We start from the raw sequence: 21607 nt of genomic DNA, 5'->3' as shown, positions 1-21607 counted from the left end.
CCTCCCTGCCTGGAGGCTGAATGGAGGCTGGCTAGCTAGCCTAGCGCTAATTCAACCAGTCTCACTGCAGTGAGTGAGTCAGGGCTCTTCTCTGCTGTGTGACACACACACACCATCAACCCAATGAATCCAAACATGAATGGAGGATTTGATTTTGTTTTATTTGGATCTCTTATAGTCCCCATTTGGACTAATCTTCCAAGAGTCCTTAAACAGGAGGAGGAGGTGTAGAGAGGAAAGGGGAAGTAGAGAGAGAGGAAGAGAGGAGATGCAGGAGGGTATTTTAGGCCAGTGAGTTAAGTTGATTTGACAGTTGGCCCGTATTCATCATCGAGACTGACTGTCTGTGGACAGGGTCAGGACGGGGCTGGCATCAGTGCTTCCCACTAAGCTTTGTCACTCATGTCCATGCTATTTGTGGCAACCTGAGCCTGTAAAGTGACACAGTGGTTTTGTGTCTGCCTGTAATACAGGGTTTGGGATTATAAAAGGGAGATTTAGTATTGCAGATCTGTCTCCTTGCACTTTTTGCTATTTTGTCGAAATTGTCTGAGTACACCAGCCCCCCCTCTCTCTTTCCCTTCTCTCTCTCCCATCACTCTCTCTCTCTCCCATCTCTCTCTCTCTGCCCTTCTTCTTTCATTCTATCCTCTCTCTTTACGTGATCTCCAAGGACTTCCTCCTCTACCTCAGTCAGGCTTCAGCACTTCAGCCAGCACAAACTAACGAGTCTTTGTGTGGAAAGGAAGAGAGTGAGAGCAAGAGAAACAGAGTTTGAGAGAAAGAGAGAAAGTGAGAGAGAGAGAGAGAGAGAGAGAGAGAGAGAGAGAGAGAGAGAGCGCTAGAGGGGAGAGAGAAGCTGGCTGAGAAAGCTGACAGCAAGCAACACCAGAGGGAGAGGCAGAGAGGGGGTAGAGAGAGAAAGATAGTGAACGCTAGACAGACTCCTGGGTGCTAAACAATAGAGTAAGAGGGTAGCAGCAAGGTCTGTTCTTCTGGGAGCCCTGTCGATGTGGACGTTTATGTAGTGAATACTGTGGTAATGCACTAGAGCATTCCTGGAGTTTGCAAGGCGATATGACACAGGTCAGTCAGTGGAAATATACATTATTGAAGTGTAGTGGTAATAGTTTCTCACCTTTGGTACTTTTACATTTTATGGGGGAAACTCACGAGTGGGATCCATTCAGCACAGGACACTATCTGTAGCATCTGGTGTGGAGGGAGCTTATACAGCGTGGTGTTCCTAGTGTATATCATGCTGCAGGGCTTACTGTTCTTCCTAGAGAGAGAGAGAGAGAGAGAGAGATGACATCTGGTGCATGATGTCATCCGGTACCAGGTCACAGAGGGAGAAGCTCCCAGCCTCAGGTCCTGTTTTGTGGCCATCAGTAAGGAGGCATTTATTATGAGATTGTGATTTGTGTGGACAGTAATCCACAGTTTTAAGTGGTATTGTTTTGCACAGAGTATCCACAATGTCTATATATCAGGCGATGACTGTCTGAATTAAACATTTCTCTTACTAAGATACGTGTATACGATGACACCGTTGTCATGGCAACCACCGCAGGGTTTTCAAGGAATAGGTAGCATGGTGTATGGAGCGCTGGATTCTGAGGATGGGAATGAGAATACATGACTGAAATGAAGTGTAGGAAGTCGGTACATGATGCTTAGATACAGCCATGGAAACCCTTACCCAGTTCCCACCATCTCCCCATACTGTCACTGTGGGGGGTTGTGTTTGAATTTTAGTTTCGTTTATTCATTCAACCTTTTTTACCAACAAGCACACATAAAACTTGAAAAGCCGTACATGCGCATGAGTAAAATCATGGAGGGTAACATACGATAACATCTGGGACTTTCCATTGTGGTCCTCTTGAAACAAGATAGCTAGGCAAGATGCAACACGGTTGAACACAGTATGACAGCGAGATGTCCTGTACTGAATGTGGAGTGGGATGGGAAGGGGGGGGGGCAGGGCTGCCGCTGCAACATCCATGTATTATGTCTTAAACATCCCTCTGTGAGTCCTGTGTGTGTGCACGCAGAGTGCAGGTGATTACATGTGTGTGCATTCCTTAATGCGTGTTCCCTTTCAGTCAGTCAACTTCGGTACAACATACTGTAATGAAACAGCAAGGAGCAGGTTTTGAACCCTCGACCTTCAAGCCCGAAGTCCGGCGCGTTATTGACTGTGCCGCAAAAGCATGCTCGAGCGGCAGAGTCGATTTCCGCGCTTATAAACCCAGGGTCGTTACACTACTCCTTCCTTTCAAAGAGCACGTCCTCGCGCTAGCTTGCGACTCAACGTCTTACAGGAACGCGCTCACCGGCCAAGCACACGCACTGTCGTGGATGCAAGGTCCGATCACTTCCGACAGCGGAGTCAATCACCACCTTCCGGAGACACCTGAAACCCCACCTCTTTAAGGAATACCTGGGATAGGATAAAGTAATCCTTCTAACCCCCCCCTAAAAATATTTAGATGCACTATTGTAAAGTGGTTGTTCCACTGGATATCATAAGGTGAATGCACCAATTTGTAAGTCGCTCTGGATAAGAGCGTCTGCTAAATGACTTAAATATAAATGTAAATGTAAATGAAACAGCAAGGAGCAGGTTTCGAACCCTCGACCTTCAAGCCCGAAGTCCTGTGCGCTATCGACTGTGCCGCAAAAGCATGCTCGAGCGGCAGAGTCGATTTCCGCGCTTATAAACCCAGGGTCGTTACAATACTATGGGGAGTCGCACGCTGGCGAAAACACAATTGGAACACGAGACCGTCTGACGTTGTGCCATCTCAACTGTCCCGTAGTGGTAGAGAGTTGCTCACCCCCTGGATGTTATGTGCTGAAGTTTGTATGGTTCTCATACATTTCCTTAATCACGAACAATTAGTTATTCTTCTAATTGTTTGGCCTGGCTATAGCAATAAGTAAGCTGGCTTACGCGACCGAAACGACGAAGGCTAACAAGCCGGGTTTGGATTCGCGACCATGGCCAGATTAATTAAAAGATATTCATGTTAGTTGTCTTGTATGTCTCGGCTCGGTGCTTGCTCAGGCTGCCCTCACTTGAATCTGTTCGTGTGCGAGACTAGGGGATGGCTGACACTGTTCCCCTACTAATCCGTGGCACAGGTTCTCTCGACAATCGTGTAGCATTCTTTAGGGGGCTTGTTGTTTCCAATAGTGACTTCCTCTCCCGGGTGCCCGTACCTCAGCTGATGGTTTGGGTTGTTGGTCGGGTAGAATGTCTCCCGGCTCCTGTGCGCACTGTCGCCGGTTACAGGAGGCTACTCGAAGAGAGAGGGCGACCAGGTTCTGTGGGTATCCCCGCCGCCTGTGTCTGCAGGGGTTAAGCACCGCTTGATTCTCTTCCCAGAAGGGTCCGGGTCCCACCTCAGTGATCCGGTCCTACGTACACTTTCGAGACCAGGTTAGCGAACAAGCGCTGCATAGCGTGCTATCCAGATTAGCTAACTCGCCGAGGCGAGCTAGCTACTACTAGCTATTCCTGCCTCCCCACGGTGGAGTTGCTGGGGTAGCTCTCTTGTTCAGTATACGTAGCGTTAAGTCGCTTGGTTATTGTAAACGAACCATGCCGCGGTCAAAGAGGCTAGCTAGCTATGGCAACTCTACTCTTATTTTCAATTCCTGGAGTTGGAGGGAGTAGAGAGCGTGTCTTGCATGCTCCTCCGATGGGGAAGTAGTCTCCGAGCAGCTGCACCGCTCCACTAAAAACATTGCTGTGACGACAGTGCCCCACATTTTGATACAGCAAACGGGGTACTATGGGGTACTACATCAGCCATTGCCGGAACCCTCTGTGCCCATAAGACATCCGCATTGCTTTCTGTTTGGGGTTTTAGGCTGGGTTTCTGTATACACACTTTTGACATCTGCTCATGTAAAAAGGGCTTTATAAATACATTTGATTTGATTTCAAGGCCGTTAGTTTATTATGATCAATCGTGATCCATTCTGACTGCTACATTTGTCGTCACACAGGGCCACGTGCAGACACAGACCTATCACGGGCAGGCAGGATACGTGGAGGCTCCCGGTTGACTCTCTCAGGCAGGATGAAAACGACTACATCAACCATGATCTTTTGCTAGTTACGGCCACTTTCACCATGATCCTTAGCAATTTCTTTGTGCCATTCAGACCCATTTAGCAATATGGCATGCTTCAAATTCAAATACTTCCGGCTTCATGCGCCATTTGGGAGTTTTCATAGGAATACGTGCATGACGTCAGCACTATCACTATCTACTGGCTTTAATGGCTATGTGTCACGTCTACTCCCACTCCTCCCCTTCGGCGTTTGACGTCACCAGTATACTAACCACCGGTCCAGGGATCCATCATTACGCACACCTGGCATCGATCATTGCGCGCACCTGCACGTCATCATGAGGCACACCTGGACTCCATTACCTCACTTATTACCTTCCCGATATCTGGCACTCCCTTAGATTCTTTCCCCAGCCAGTATTATTCCTGTGTTTATGCATAGACGCTACTGTTATGTTGTCTCGGGTTCATGTTTGTTGTTTTATTAAACGTTTCACCTGCTTCTCGACTCTCAGTGTCTCCGTTACAGAATACTGACTCCAACAATGGAAGCAGCAGGTAAAACAGAATATCTCCCATACGGTCGACGAGCAGGGATAACTTCTACATCAACACCATGACCAGCTGGCACAACTGGGGACAGCTATGGAAGAGGTTCTTCACAGTGTGAAACGTCTCGAACATACCCGGAGGCGTTGCCGTCAACTAGCGGAGGATACTCTACAACCAGTCGACCCAGCGAGCCAGTACAACAGCCCATTCAGCAACTCGCTCAGGTCAGCGATGCCTGTTTGTCCCTACCGGATAAATATGACGGCACCCCATCTAAATGTTGTGGCTTCCTACTTCAGTGCTCCCTCTACTTTACGCGCCAGATGGGAGCCCCCACCACCGAGAGGTCCAAGGTTGCCACAGTTATTTCTCTGCAGACTGGGCGGGCATTGGAATGGGCCACAGCTATCTGGGAGAGAGGAGAGGAGGAGCTAGATTCATATGATGGGTTCATGGCTCTGTTCAAATGCATCTTCGATCATCCCCCGTAGGGCAGAGAGGGAGAGAGGAGAGGGAGGCTGCCGTGTATGCGCTCACCTTCCGGACAGTAGCAGCATCCAGTGGATGGAACGAGCCGGCGCGTGGTACGCTATTCAGAAGAAGTCTGCGCGAGGAGGTCCAGACGGAACAGGCCTGTCGAGACGACAACCTCTGCTTGGACGCACTCATTGCGATGGCCATCTGGATATCCTACTTCGGGAGCGTCGATACTTTCATCGCTTCTCCCTCCCTCAGTGAACACTCTGGATCAGAGCCTAAACCCATGGAGGTAGGGGGTCACACGCCTCCCCGTGGCAGAGCGATACAGACGGAGACAGATGGGGCTCTGTCTGTACTGTGGTCAAAGAGGGCACCAGCTCCAGCGGTGTCCGGCACTTCTTAATCCGGGATCCACAAGAGCAGAGGGATGGTCACGTGATCTTCCACCTCCTGGGGCAGAAGTGAGTATTCCATCTTCATCACTTTCTGCTAAACTATTTTTTGCGTCCATCATACTAAACTCAGCAGAAAAAAGAAACGGCCCTTTTTCAGGACCCTGTCTTTCATAGATAATTTGTAAAAATCCAAATAACTTCACAGATCTTCATTGTAAAGGGTTTAAACACTGTTTCCCATGCTTGTTCAATGAACCATAAACAATTAATGAACATGCGTGATGGTCGGATTCGCGTTTATCGATGAAGGAATGAGCGTTACACCGAGACCTGTACTCTGGAGCGGGATGGATTTGGAGGTGGAGGGTCCGTCATGGTCTGGGGCGGTGTGTCACAGCATCATCGGACTGCGCTTGTTGTCATTGCAGGCAATCTCAATGCTGTGCGTTACAGGGAAGACATCCTCCTCCCTCATGTGGTACCCTTCCTGCAGGGTCATCCTGACATGACCCTCCAGCATGACAATGCCACCAGCCATACTGCTCGTTCTGTGCGTGATTTCCTGCAAGACAGGAATGTCAGTGTTCTGCCATGGCCAGCGAAGAGCCCGGATCTCAATCCCATTGAGCACGTCTGGGACCTGTTGGATCGGAGGGTGAGGGCTAGGGCCATTCCCCCCAGAAATGTCCGGGAACTTGCAGGTGCTTTGGTGGAAGAGTGGGGTAACATCTCACAGCAAGAACTGGCAAATTTTGTGCAGTCCATGAGGAGGAGATGCACTGCAGTACTTAATGCAGCTGGTGGCCGCACCAGATACTGACTTACTTTTGATTTTTGACCCCCCCTTTGTTCAGGGACACATTATTCCATTTCTGTTAGTCATATGTCTGTGGAACTTTTTCAGTTTGTCTCAGTTGTTGAATCTTATGTTCATACAAATATTTACACATGTTAAGTTAAGTTGTCTGAAAATAAACGCAGTTGACAGTGAGAGGACGTTTCTGTTACATTACACACATCACCCAACCCCTCACCGTAGAGTCCATTCATCAGGAGAACATCCCCTTCTTCATCACCAGGGCACCAGTTCACAAGATGTTCCTCGGCCTCCCTTGGCTTCAACGCCATAATCCCACCATGTCATGGTGGAGGATGAAAATCACAGACTGGCCAACTGAATGCCAGAGGACCTGCTTCCTCATCCCCTGTTGTTCTACGTCGGTTGAGAGTCCTGTGGTTGCCCTTCAACCCAACAACCCAGAGATATACCAGGACCTGCAGGAGGAATTATCCAAGACCCGCGCCACCTGACCCAGGCCATGGAGGATTACATCCAAGAGGCGCTCCAACAAGGTTTCATCCGCACGTCCTCTTCTCCTGCGTCGGCTGGTTTAATTTTCGTGACCAAGACGGATGGAGGGCTACGTCCATGTATTGATTACAGAGGACTCAATGAAATCACCAGGAAGTACCGTTACCCTCTCCCTTTGTTGCCGGCAGTTATCGAACAGCTCCACGGGGCCCAGCTCTTTACCAAACTGGACCTGCGGAGTGCACACAATCACATCCGCAATTCAGCCCGCAGGGAGTGGAGGATGGATGACAAGAAGGTAGATGCAGTCAGGTCATGGTCAGTCCCAACCACCATAATGGGGTTACAACGGTTTTTGGGGTTTGCCAACTTCTACCGCCATTTAATCAGGAACTTCAGCTCCGTCTCCGCCCCTCTCACCTCTCTCTTCAAGGTTGGTCCCTGTAGGTTGGTGTGGAGCCCAGCAGCTGATGAGGCCTTCCGTCTACTGAAGGGACGTTTCACCTCCGCCCCATTGCTCAGATATCCTTTGTGGGGGAGGTGGATGCTTCAGAGGTGGGCGTGGGGGCCAGTTCTGTCTCAATGACAGGACAATCCACAGAAATTGTATTTGTGTGCATATTACTCTAAGAAACTGTCACCTGCAGAGAAGATTTACGACGTCGGTAATCGAGAGCTCCTGGCGGCGAAGTTGGCATTAGAGGAGTGGAGACGCTGGCTGGAGGGCACCAAGGAACCATTCGTCATCCGCACCGACCATCAGAACCTGGAGTACATGTGGACAGAGAGGAGGCTGAATCCGCACCAAGCAAGGTGGGCCTTTTCTTCACAATGTACGACTTCACGCTGACCTATCGCCCAGGTTAAAAAAACACCAAGGACGATGCCCTGTCCCATCTCTACGATTCGGGAGAGGGTCCTGTCCAGAATGAACCTATTGCCTGTAGCTTACTAGTCCCTATGAGTTGTCTAATGATACAGGTTATTGGTGGTTGGTAGCAGAGTCGAGGGACAAGTGTTGGACACGACCATGCTATTATCCAACACAATCTCTGTGGTTCATATGAACCCTGAAATTAGCTTCCTGTCTCCAGCTCAGAGCTTTTCATTCCTTGGAATTAGATTTGATTATAAATCACCCCTGTCTGTTACCACAGAAGGGGTCAGTTTTTCAGAGCTGTCTGTCCCATTCCCAGCTAGGCTACAAGGAGCTTTGTCGCCAGTACCTATGGCTGGTCGGTAGGGTAACCTTCATGGTAACTTCCAGTGTTCACGGGTATCAAAAGTGTTGTCTCCCGCATGTGAGTTCAATGAAAAGTGTCCCTCCTCCACGTTCATACACACAGTTGTCAAGAGTGGTGGAAATGGAGGAAGAACCAAACTCTCCCAGTCCCCTTCAGATGGCACTTCACGGGAGGCTCACTGTCTGCTCCGACCAGTGGCGTGCATGCGCAGTGCCGCCCTAGATCATGCGAACTGTCACATCAGGGTACAAACTACAATTTGTTGTGTCTCCCACGCTCCTGCAGCATTATCACGTCGACTGTCCCGAGGCCTCAGCGCCTGTTTTGAGGGAGGGAATATCCTCCCGTCGCCAGAATCAGGCAATCCGAGTGGTTTCTATGTTGAAAATCCTGAATGGCTGGTACAGCCGGTATTTCCTGGTTACGAAATGGGACAGGACTTTGCATCCCATTCTAGACCTACATGCCCTCAGCTAGCACCTCAGACTACAAACTCAGAATGCTCACGAGCCGCTGGCTGTTTCAGCCTATTGGCTGGTGGCGGCAGAGTCGAGGGGGCACGCAGTGTTACACACATCCATACTACTTTCCCGTATTCAGTTTCTAGGCTTCATAAGAAACCATAAAAAGAGCTGTCTGACTCCATCTCAGCACATACCGTTTCTATCCCTGCGGAGGGTGTTCAGGTTCCGGCTCTGCTTAGCCAAATTTTGGCTGGGCTATTCCCACTGGGGATGATGGCTTCTGTGATGGAAGTCGTTCCCGTGGGGCTATTGTTGATGCGGCCCTTCCAACGCAGAGTGCTAGCCACTCACCTGGACGCATCTCTCAGCCTAACACAGTCGCTTTGGGTGTCTCTGTCAGGCCTTCGGGCCCTGGCCCAGTGGTGGGACCCTCTGCTATTGTTAGGGGGCTCCCTTGGACTGAGTTATATCGGGCAAGGTGATCACGACAGACGCGCACCCCCCCAAGGGGTGTACGGTGGCAACTCGATTCGGGAGGGATGGATACTGGTGCGGAGTGCACCATATCAATTACCCAGAGCTCCTAACAGTATATCGGCACTCAGGCACTTCCCCCTGCTTTTGTCGGGCTGGCTTGTGTTGGTCAGAACCAACAATATGCCAGTGGTGGTGTGCATCAACATACGGGAGAGACTCTCTTCCTCCTAACCTTGGCTCGCTCCCTATTTCTGGGGAGCAGTGTGCACATGCTCTCGCTTTGGGCTACTGTTCCTTGAAGGAGGGAAACGAGGTACAACACCTGTTTGGCCCCACGCCGCCCATTCCTGGGCTTGGTGAAGAGCGGTATTAAATTGAAGGAATTAATCCGAGCCTCACGCTTTTCACCTGTGGAAGGCGAGGCTTCCAGCGAGGCGTGGCCTTATCAGGCGTGATTGTAGATCCTTCAACCTGAAGTCGCAGGAGTGCGACTCCCAATAGTATGTTGTACCTCGTTTCCCTCCTTCAGAGAACAGTAGTTATGGTCATAATGTTAAGTTTACTTTTATGCACTCGATGTGCATACACTCATCACATATACCTATTGAGAGAGATCAATGCCCACTATGCGATGAACTGAGCAACCATGTACAGTAGAATGGGTTTGCTCATCGACCATGTACACACTTGTGCAATAACAGTAAAGATATTTCTTACAACATTCTTTCTCTCTCTCAGGGCCAGACGTTGGGTGGTAGACCTACGGCAGGATGAGTGGGATCCTGAAGAGGAAGTTTGAGGAGGTGGAGGTGGACAGCCCCTGCCTCTCTCTCCGGGGGTCCGATGACGAGGTCTCTGCCGGCAGCGACAGCGGGAACAGCAGCGACAGCGTCAACCCTGGCCCCTCCACCCCCGTCGCCCGTGAGTTGCTTGACTGCTTAACTAACACAGCCAGCTTTGCCAACTTCGGACAACACTGTCAACTATTTGACGCAAAGTGAATGAAATAGCGCCTTACATTGTGCTAGTGAGTAGCCATCCATCTTTTCAGTAGAAAAAACTCCCAGTTAATAGAACCACTTCCTCACCTACTGCTTTTCAAATCAGATCGGATTCCCTCAAGCACCACCAGTATAGAGAGCCTCAACGGGATTAGAATGATAGAGAGAAACAGGAAGTAACTCTTGGGAGTAGTGTGATTTCATCTGTCTCTCGGAGTCATAGCTGGTGATCTCCCCTAGCTCCTGCTCCCTGTGGGTTTTTAGATGACAGGGAGGATGTTAGGGATGCTAGAACTCAAGGGGTCCATAGGGATATCAATAGCAGCAATACTCACTTAAGGGCTCCCGAGTGGCGCAGCGGTCTAAGGCACTGCATCTCAGTGCAAGAGGCGTCACTACAGTCCCTGGTTTGAACCCAGGCTGTATCACATCTGGCCGTGATTGGGAGTCCCATAAGGCGGCACATAATTGGCCCAGTGTCGTCCAGGTTTGGCCAGGGGTAGGCTGTCATTGTAAATAAGAATTTGACTTGCCTAGTTAAATAAAGGTCAAATAAAACATTGTCTCTAAATGCCCCCTTTCTCTCCATCCCTCCTTCTCTCCCTCCTTCTATCCCTCCTTCTCACAGCCTCTTCTATCTTGAGGTGTGAGAAGCGCCTGCTGGTGCGCAATGTGCACTTTGAGAGCGTGACGGTGTACTACTTCAGCCGGCGCCAGGGCTTCACCAGCGTGCCCACGCAGGGTGGCAGCACCCTAGGCATGTCCACACGCCACAGCTGGGTGCAGCACTACACCCTGGGGGAGTTCGCTGTGGAGCAGGAGAGAAGCCACAGAGACATGCTGCGAGACCACCTCAAAGAGGAGAAACTCAACTCCATCAAACTCAAGGTAGTCAAGTCGATCTATCTAAAGGTAGTCAACTTTAGTCAACTCCATCTAACTAAAGGTAGTGTCATAACTGGATCATAACGATCTGAAGGATCAGGTTACGGGGGGAGAGCGGGAAGTCGACTGTTTTATGGTCGGTCATAAAATATGTGGGAATGGTCCGTGGACGCTTAAGGGACGGTCACGTCGAGTGTTTCATTTGGTGATCTAATGATGGACAGGAAACACACATAACTATCTCTTAAAGTGTACATTAAACTATTTGTGAAAAGTAATGTTAACCTTCTAAATGAGAAAATATGGGTTTTCATATAAATTTTACCAAATCAGTGGTCACGCCCACGTGAGCGTAGACATTATGTCGGCGTCATGGACTCGCGCCTTTTTCCACAGAGTATAAAACCCACTTCCTACAAAATTTACATCAAGTCAGAGAACGCTGGGAGTCCCCATGTTGAAATGGCTAGAATTCTATAGATCATTAGACCATACAACTGTAGTTTTGGCTACATGGCTTGAAATGGTTAAACTCCGAGACTATCGATCACTACAGAATAAGAGCAAATCTTAGACATATAATTACTAGTCTGCAGATAGAAATTCCGTAAGTCTAGTACGAGAATACCAACAATCGCCCAAACATCTATTCTAAAAACATTGTACGCCTGACGTATCGATTACAACAGACACTATTCAGGGCCGCGGAGGAAGCTACAACCACGAAGGACATTGTGACTTCTGAGGAAGTTTACCAGAAACTCTCTGATGAACTGACTCTCCAGCAGACGGACAGGCGATTCCAACAGAGAAGACAACAACGACATACGGGGCGTAAATATATACATTGAAATTATTCTCGAATGAGCGGCCGTTCATGTGCAAAGGATTAGCATTTCAATGAATATAATTATCAACTGTGTGTAGTGAATCCATTTCGTCTTTCTCAGTCCCCGCCCCTTTCATTTGTCTACCAAGCCGTCATATCGGCTTCGTCCGCTGGGGACTTTTTCTTTGTATCATGTAGTAACCCACATATCTACAGTTTGTTTTATGTAATTCGGTGTGGTTAGTTAGTAAATAAATAATTAAGCCAATTTGTATATCGACACTCTAAAATTGACACTAAACAACATTTTTCGTGGTGCCCCAACTTCCTAGTTTAAAGTTACATGATTAGTTTAATTGCGTAATTAAATGACAGAGAATTGCTTTGATAATATACAGTCTTCACATTTAATGATAGTCCAGACACGACAGTAGTCAACTCCATCAAACAACTTTTTTGGCCCACAACCCCATTTTGATATCTGAATATTCTTGCGACCATCACATACTTTTAATGTGGGCTATGACAGTCCATTGCAAATTAGTCTGACATAATGCATCTTATCTCACCACCACTAATGTGATGGGTGTGCTTGGGGCATGTCGCATCAGACCTTCTCAAAGTCAGGGGGCGTGGTCGACAGTGCACACCTCATCTCTGCTGTCACATCCAAGCTGGATCGATATTTATTTTTAATGTAGACGAGAGCACTGAATCCAGCTTTACACAGATATGAGCTGGTGAACGGTATACCATGAGTTTCATGGTGCTTTCAAGACAACTAGGAACTCTGAAAAATATGAGGTCAAATCAAAACGTCAGTGATCTTCAGGTCGGAAAGTCTGAGCTCTAGAAAGAGGCTTGAGATTCCAGTTGAATGACCGTTCAAAACACATTTTCCCAGTCTGAGATTTCCAAGTTCCGAGTTCCCAATTGCTTTGAACGCGGCAATAATTCTCAGAGGTAGACGGCAGGGTGTTCGCTTCGAGTCAGGAACCAAAACTCCTCCATAGTGACACGTAAATGCATTCCATCACATGACGGCTTCATCAGCTGTTCGATTTCACTTACCGGCATGTCAACTGAGCCAGGATCACAGTCAAATGGATTGGGAAGCAGGTGCCAAAGTGCTCTTCCAAGCATTGGAGGTGAGCAGTCATCATTCGTGTGGAACACTTACTGATGCTGTTTTCTGTTAGAAACATGCACCGCCGAGGGAAGGGGGCGTGGTTCGCTTTTGAAAGACTCTCCAATAATAATTATTTCCTCTGAATCCACTGATTGGGTCACTCATCTGTAGAATGTTTTTTGGATTTCCCCTGCATGCTTGCGTTCAGTTAGTTTAGTTACCCAAATATTTCTGTTACATAGGCTGTTGTAGCTGCTTCGCGTGATGTATTGTTGTCTCTACCTTCTTGCCCTTTGTGCTGTTGTCTGTGCCCAATAATGTTTGTACCATGTTTTGTGCTGCTGCCATGTTGTGTTGCTACCATGTCGTTGTCATGTTGTGTTGCTACCATGCTGTGTTGTCTTAGGTCGCTCGTTATGTAGTGTTTTCTCTCGTCGTGTGTTTGTGTCATATATATATTACATACTAATCAGGGGGAATGGGAACCAGGTGTGCGTAACAAAAGTCAATGCATGGGCATCTCGGCATACACAGCTAACGTTTATTTGGAGAGCATAAGCTGGGGAGTTTGAGTTGTTCAGTCAGTTTCCTCTTGATTGCTAGCAATAGCATCAATTATTTGTTTAGCAGTGTTATCTGACAAAGGTATTTATGTGAGTTTCTGTGCCTCTGCCTCCCCATACATTGTTTTCACCATAGAAATTGCTTCCAGTAATAAGTCTCTGCAATAGTGTGTGGTTTCATAGCGTAGCAGGCCTAGCCATTCACCATGGGAATTATTCAAGTGCAACGGTCAAGTGTGCCCTTTTTCCGTGATGTAAGGGCGCTCTCTGGTTGAATTTTATCTTTTAGATTTGAATAATTTTCATTTTCGATTTTTAAGGTTAACCACATTACAATGATTTCGAGACACAAAGACGATGTTATAATATATTTTTTGGTATATATCTTTATCTGTTTTTCTTCAGGATTTTGGAAATTCTCCTGCGACCCCCATTTTCATTTCAGGCGACCCGTCCCCCCCCCCATGGAGTCGCATCCCCTAGTTTGGGAACCACTAGTCTAACGGAAGGCAGCCAAGGCTGTCTAACGGAAGCCTTCCGAGGCTGTCTAACGGAAGGCAGTCGAGGCTGTCTAACGGAAGGTTTGGACTATGCTTTTGTGTTAAAGTATCCAGCAGTGCAGTGGCAAATTCAGTGTATTAATAATAGATTGCATAAAGCACACACAGTGGCACTTCTCCAAGTTCCTAAAGTGCATTACATTGTACACCAATGTGTAGCATGGCAACTATTGTTGTGCTAGAAATCAGCTAACATAGCAGAGAGATGAGGAAGGAATGTTTACCCATTAGTAAGCCGGGGATAACCGGGAAAGCACGATAGCGTTAGGACTAGGTTATGAGTTCAAGGTTAATGACAAATGACATTAACCTGAGTGGCACAGTCCTTTCTAGTCAAAATGACCTTTACATTCCTTATAATGTATTTATTCAGTGTATTCACTAGCACTTTCAGCTGCTTTATCGCAGAGATTCTAATCCAACACAAGGGGATGCGCTAACACAAGCAGTCAGCCATGTAATTGTTATCAATAATAATCCCCCTCATTGGTTTATGCTGATTCCTCACCTCGCTGTGACCTCAGACAGTGTGTTGGAGTAACAACTTTCTTTGAACAACCTGTGTAAACCATTTGTGTTGAATTGATTTACATCACCACCTAAGGTATTATAAACAGGAGATGAGCATTTATTTCATAGATACAAGGATACACATATAAGCACCTACAGCAGTCTATATGGCATGACTTTACAAGAGCCTAGATACATTATCCACTGAGTATACAAAACAGTATGAACACCTGCTCTTTCCATGACACAGACTGACCATGTAAATCCAGGTGAAAGCTGTGATCCCTTACTGATGTCACTTGTTATATCCACTTCAATCAGTGTAGATGAAGGGGAGGACAAAGGTTAAACAAATATTTTTAAGCGTTGAGAATTTAGACATGGATTGTGCGTGTGCCATTCAGAGCTTGAATGGGCAAGACAACAGATTTAAGTGCCTTTGAACGGGGTATTGTAGTAGGTGCCAGGCGCACCGGTTTGTGTCAAGAACTGCAACGCTGCTGGGTTTTCCATGCTCAACAGTTTCCCGTCTGTATCAACAATGGTCCACCACCTAAAGGACATGCAGCCAACTTGACATAACTGTGGGAAGCATTGGAGGCATCATGGGCCATCATCCCTGTGGAACGCTTTCGACACCTTGTAGAGTTCATGTCCTGACGACTTGAGGCTGTTCTGAGGGCAACTCAATATTAGGAAGGTGTTCGGTTTATTCAATGTACATCACTAGAGAGCATCACCATCTACTCATGTTTTTTTCTTCCAGCTGACCAATAATGGCACTGTGGAGTCGGACGAGGCCGAGTCTCTGACCCTGGACAACATCTCAGAGGACGACATAGACCTGGACAACACAGAGGTGGACGAGTACTTCTTCCTGCAGCCGATGACCACCAGGCGGCGCCGCGCTCTCCTCCGGGCGTCCGGGGTGCGACGCATCGACGTGGAGGAGAAGCACGAGCTGCGGGCCATCCGGGTGTCCCGGGAGGAGTGCGGCTGTGACTGCAGGGGGCTATGCAACCCCGCGACTTGCGCTTGCAGCCTGGCCGGCATCAAGTGCCAGGTAAATGGAGCTGTGGTGAGGGTCTCCTGAATTACCTCTGTCAGTATGTTTGCCTGTTAAATGATGGCTGGCTGGCTGGCCCGCTATTGGCTAGCTGGCTGTTTGCCTGGCTGTTTGCCTGTCTCTTCGACTGTTTGACCGTCTGCTATGCTTATGCATCTGTCTATGTGTTCGTTATTCATTGGAAACGGAACTGTCCAGTATTGGAGGCTAACTGAGGCGTTGGTTGTCTGTCTGTACAGGTAGATCGCATGTCATTCCCGTGCGGCTGCAGCAAGGAGGGCTGCAGTAACAGCACAGGCCGCGTCGAGTTCAACCCCATCCGTGTTCGCACCCACTTCCTGCACACCATCATGAAGCTGGAGCTGGAAAAGAGCCACGAGCAACAACAACCGCAGGTCACCAATGGTTACCACGGAGAACTAACAGTCAACGTCCCTGTCCAGCGTGCTCTGCAGTACCCCCTGATGTCTGACAACATCCCAGTCCCGCAGGCTCCCATCATGCACCTGCCGAGTGCCAGCGACGCTGAGCAGCATCTAGAAGAGGAAGCGGACGAAGATGAGGAAGATGATGAGGAGGAGGATGAGGACGATGGTAGTAGTTTATGTAGTGGCCTCTCGGACTGCAGCACCGACAGCCTGCACACTAGTGACTCTGAGGAGGAAGAGGAGGAGGAAGATGACTGTGGGTCTATGGAGGAGGGGGTGAGTGGACCCCCAGTCTCTCACACAGAGGTGGTTCCTCTCTCCTCTGTGTTGGGTTACACTGATGGCACACACACCAACACCAACCGCGCTAACCCCAACTCATACTACCACAACCCTTCATCAGGGTACTACCAGATGGACAACTCAGCCAACCTGAACCCCACACCAAAAACCCCTAGTGAAGCTCCCTCACTCCGCCTCTCACTCCCCAACAGGGAGGAGGCCACCGATGGCCCCACGGTCGTGTCACAGGAACAGCCTAAAACCACCACCGAGCCGCACACAGACCACCTCAGCCAGATAGAGGGACTGTATATGCATTTTCCCCACACTGACAAAGCACCAGCAGCCAACGCCTGTTCCTCAGCCCCGCAGCAGAGCAACACTCCCCACAGTGGGGAGACTAGTACACTACACCATGAGCAGTCCTTTCAGACGCAGGTCAGCGTTTTTCATCATGAATCGTGTTCTAGAGGCAGCTCTGCGGAGTGGTCACTAGCTGGCACAGCCACAAAGTCATAAAATCAGATTTTAAACCTAACCTTAACCCTAAACTTAACCACACTGCTAACCCTAATGCTTAACCCTAACCTTAAGACCAAAAGCACATTTTTGAATTTTTACAATAGAGCCAATTTTGACTCAGTAGCTGGCCTATCTAAGGGGAAATCGCTCAGTTCTGCCTCCAGGACAAGACTCATGACAATAATTGTCAATCAGCCTTTCAGACAGACATGGACGGTAATGATGTTACACTGTCACTGAAGAATAGCACAAGGTCTGAGGTATCTGTGGGGACTGAGGAGCAGCAGAGCCAAGGGACTTTCAACGGGCTGGCTGAGGCGTCCTCTCTCCTACCTGAGAATAAAAGGGATCCACCAATTCTAGAGACTAACACTAGTCACTAGCAGTGTCAGGTAGACTTGTGGCAAGTTCAATGAAACTGGTTAGTGTGATAAGTCAAATAAGCATTCCTTTGCAGCAAGTATGCACATTTGGATTAATGTGCTGACCAACTTAAAGGGTTAAAGGGATACTTCAGGATGTTGACAGTGAAGCCCTTTATCGCCTTCTCCAGATCCAGATGAACTTGTGGATACCATTTTTATGTCTCTGCATGTAGTTTGAAAGAAGATGCTAACTAGCGTTAGCGCAATTGCTAACTAGAGTTAGCGCAATGACTGGAAGTCTATGGAAACCAGATGCTAGCTGTGACCATAGACTACCAGTCATTGCACTAACACTAGTTAGTGTTGGCTTGCAAAACTACCTCTAACTTCCTTCGTACTGGAGGAAGGATGCAGGGACATAAAAATGGTATCCATGAGTTCATCGGACTGGGACTGGGGAAGTAGATAATGGGCTTCATTGCCAAAATCCTGAAGTATCCCTTTACTAGAGAAACTACATGATGTCAGTATCAATTCATTTTCTGTACAGGAATAATGCTGTTTTTGACCTATCCTAGAAACTGGGTCGCCAGTTTGATTTGAATAGAACCTGAAGGACAGTGTTTGTTGTTTTTAACTCCTGATGAATGTACCTTTTTAAAGTGAACGATTAGGTTTCAAAGGCAAGCTGTGGGGTTTTGCCTCAGAAGGATCTTTGCACATTATTGCACACACAGTTTCCATGTCCTGGATCTGAACGTCTAACAGCTATTGGACAATGACTGTGAAATAGTTAGAATTAAACAAAATGATTCCTTATTTCAACAATATAACCATGTTGAATGGGGAAATGAAAAGATAATCTAATTTGAGTTAAATGAATGAACTAAGATAGCCAGTAGGGCTCGGACGATATCAGTAACGCGATACTTGTTGGTAGCATGGCAATGAAACAAAACACGAAGCGGATTTAACTTCTTTAGGAAAACAGCCCTAATGTTGGAAATAAACATTGCTGTCATCCAGAGTCGCATGTCTTTATTTTCCATGTTATAGCTCACAATATTTATATATAGCAGGTTTTTAAAAGACCGAAGAGTTTTGTCTGCTTCGTGTTTACATTTTTGCCATGGAAAAAATATTGCAGTACTGGTATAGTCACAGCCTTAGTGGATTGAGCTTTTATATGGAGTCAACTGGAAAATGTATATAGCTGCAGTTTATTTATGGCTATACAAAGTTTATGTAATATTATGTGCGTTTTGATAATGAGAGCATGCAGTGGATTTTGAGGTACTTCAATTATTAAGCGTCGGTCTCGTGCTGATCTGTGTTGTCTCATAGATGTTGAATACTTCGCATGTATTTTGTTGAAAGGAAAAAACCCTGTTTAAAAATGAAAGTCGTTTTTTTTAAATATGCAGTGAGAATGTCAAAAGGAAACAAAGAACATTTATACTTTACATTAGATTGGACAATCCTCCAAGATACTGTAGTTGGAGCCACAGACTTATAATTGTCTCTAGTCTTACCACTACATTTAGGTCCATCTTCAATTGGACCATGAAACTTGGAAAATGTACGTCATTTGAAATCGTTTTAAACGTCTTGCTCAATTTCATGAGACAAGCTATATTTTCAGTGCTGCTATTATGATTTGATATCAAGTTTTATTGTCACATTCACAGGATACAGCAGGTGTAAAACAGTACAGAGAGAACCTTAACTTGCGATCTCTTTCCCAAAAATGCGCAATAACGGTAGTAATACAGATAAGGAGTAAAACACGGGAAATGCGACAGAAGAAAAACAGAAGAATAGAGTTATATAACGTTCTTATATACAGGTCAGTACAGTGCCAGTACTGTTATTACAATGTGCAGGGGTACTGGAGTGATTGAGGAAGGAATGGACCTACTCAATCAAAACATGTTCTTTGTCTACACTCTCTTTTCTCTATGTATCCAGTCTCTTCATCTAGCCCCTTTGTGGTTCTCCTCTTTCTCTTGCTCTCATGACCTCTCTCTCCTCTCACCCATCCTGTGACATCATATCACGTCAGCCAATGAGGTGGTATGTAGCGTAAGGGTGCCAAAGCGTTCATGTTCAGGTGATTTATAGTGAAGTAAGCTACATCTGTACCAGTCTCTGCTATTCTGCTGTAGATATGATTTGGTAGTCTATATTGTGGTCAATGTGAAAATGGGTATTTATTGTGGTTTATTCTCGCAGCAGTCTGTTGTGTCATGAAGGCCTTGAAGTGCACAGAGCTCATGTTGTTTTTGGTATTGTCCCAAATGGCACCTTATTCCCTTTATAGTGCACTTCTTTTGAACAAGGAAGTAGTACCATTATAGGGTATTTGGGACATAGACTTCCTGTTCTGTTTAGTTTTGTCCCAGAATGTCTCTTTGTTTATCAAGACTGCCTAGAACTGGGGGCCAAAAATAGATTTTCTCTGTTTGTCTCTTCTTTTTTGCACCACCATTTGTTCCTTTTTCCACAAACATCAGACTTTGAGAATAAATAACCAATGGAACAATTGTGTCCCTTGTCAATCATTTTGGTTACGGATTATTATGACCTTGACATTTTGTCAAGATGAATCATACATATCAGTAATGTATTGTTGTAATTATTAAAGAAAGACAAAATGTACATCCTAAACATAAATATGGATGTTTCTCTTTCTTTTTAAAAAGTGTTTGTCAACACCCATTTTCCAGTTCCAAATGTAGCCTCTGAAATCCCCAGAGAAAACCACTGCCATGTTGACTGTCTCGCCCACAGAGTCGGAGTGAGATGGATTCTCCGGAATGTGTCTGTTTCCCAGGGTAACACATAGCTAAGACTGCTGTCTTGCGCTCAAGACCTCTACATTATGTAATGAATTTGAAGAGTTCTTTCAGTAATGTCTCAGCAACTGATTATTCCAGGATATACAGCGCCTTCGGAAAGTATTCAGACGCATTGACTCCACATTTTGCTAGGTTACAGCCTTATTCTAAAATGTATTAAACTGTTGTCCCAATCAACCTACACACAATACCCCATAATGACAAAGAATAAACTGTTTTTTAGGCTCCGTCTGGGCCACTCAAGGACATTCAGAGAGTTGTCCCGAAGCCACTCCTGCGTTGTCTTGGCTGTGTGCTTAGGGTTGTTGTCCTGTTGGAAGCTGAACCTTTGCCCCCAGTCTGAGGTCCTGAGTGCTCTGGAGCAGGATTTCATCAAGGATCTCTCTGTACTCCGTTCATCTTTGCCTCAATTCTGACTAGTCTCCCGGTCCCTGCTGCTGAAAAACACACCCACAGCATGATGCTGCCACCACCATGCTTCACCGTAGGGATGGTGCCAGGTTTCCTCCAGACGTGATGCTTGGCATTCAGGCCAAAGAGTTGAATCTTGCTTTTATCAGACCAGAGAATCTTGTTTCTCATTGTTTGAGAGTCTTTAGGTGCATTTTGGCAAACTCCAAGTGGGCTGTTATATGCCTTTTACTTTCGAGTGGCTTCTGTCTGGCCACTCTACCATAAAGGCGTGATTGGTGGAGTGCTGCAGAGATGGTTCTGGAAGGTTCTCCCATCTCCACAGAGGAACTCTAGACTTCTGTCAGTAACCATCAGGTTCTTAGTCACCTCCCTGACCAAGGCCCTTCTCCACGATTGCTCAGTTTGGCCGGGCGGCCTGCTCTAGGAAGAGTCTTGGTGGTTCCACACTTCTTCCATTTAAGAATGATGAAGGCCACTGTGTTGCTGGTGACCTTCAATGCTGCAGAAATTGTTTGGTACCCTTCCTCAGATCTGTGCCTCAACATAATCCTGTCTCGGAGCTCTACTGACAATTCCTTCGACCTCATGGCTTGGTTTTACTCTGACATGCACTGTCAATTGTGGGACCTTATATAGACAGGTGTGTACCTTTCAAATCATGCCCAGTCAATTGAATTTACCACAGGTGGACTCCAATCAAGTGTAGAAACATCTCAAGGATGATCAATGGAAACCGGAGTCTCATAGCAAAGGGTCTGAATACTTATGTAAATAAGGTATTTCAGTTTGTTTAATATATTTTAATATATAAACATTTCTATGAACCTGTTTTTGCTTTGCCATTATGGGGTATTGTGTATAGATAGCTGAGGATTTTTTGTTTGATTAATCCATTTTAGAATAAGGCTGTATGTGGAAAAAGTCAAGGGGTCTGAATACTTTCTGAAGGCACTGTATGTATTGTTCTTTAGTATAAAGTCAGTTATAGCTAATACGATTCTGTTCTTGTTGATACCTTCGAAAGTAGTGATTGTAATGAATTGAGAAATAGTCAGAAAATACATTAGGAACAAGGTCTTAGTTTTAAACTGACTGTTAGATCAGTCAGTCTACTCTGGTGTTTTTGAGATGTCAGTCTTGTGCTATACCTCTATACCTGGATAGTTGACAACAGATTTATTC

General features: G+C 46.7%; 1 protein-coding gene across 3 annotated transcripts in view; it reads left to right on the top strand.

Annotated features, from left to right (window-relative positions):
• Positions 1-19692, top strand: part of LOC106574560 (cysteine/serine-rich nuclear protein 3) — a 30538-nt gene extending 10846 nt beyond the window's left edge. Inside the window, exons 1-5 of one of the 3 annotated variants that reach the window (XM_045697662.1) lie at positions 6448-7641; positions 9752-9934; positions 10643-10902; positions 15257-15568; positions 15796-19692. In XM_045697662.1, the coding sequence (XP_045553618.1) occupies positions 9784-9934; positions 10643-10902; positions 15257-15568; positions 15796-16785 (1713 nt within the window). In that variant the 5' untranslated portion in view covers positions 6448-7641; positions 9752-9783 and the 3' untranslated portion in view covers positions 16786-19692. Of the gene's footprint in view, positions 1-6447; positions 7642-9751; positions 9935-10642; positions 10903-15256; positions 15569-15795 lie in introns of those variants that run through there. The other 2 variants (XM_014150538.2, XM_014150534.2) reach the window with 2 other exon arrangements.
• Positions 19693-21607: the final 1915 nt, after the last annotated feature.

The sequence above is a fragment of the Salmo salar genome, chromosome ssa16, assembly GCF_905237065.1.
Source record: "Salmo salar chromosome ssa16, Ssal_v3.1, whole genome shotgun sequence".
NCBI classification, from domain to species: domain Eukaryota; kingdom Metazoa; phylum Chordata; class Actinopteri; order Salmoniformes; family Salmonidae; genus Salmo; species Salmo salar.
This window is presented reverse-complemented; position numbering and strand designations above follow the sequence as displayed.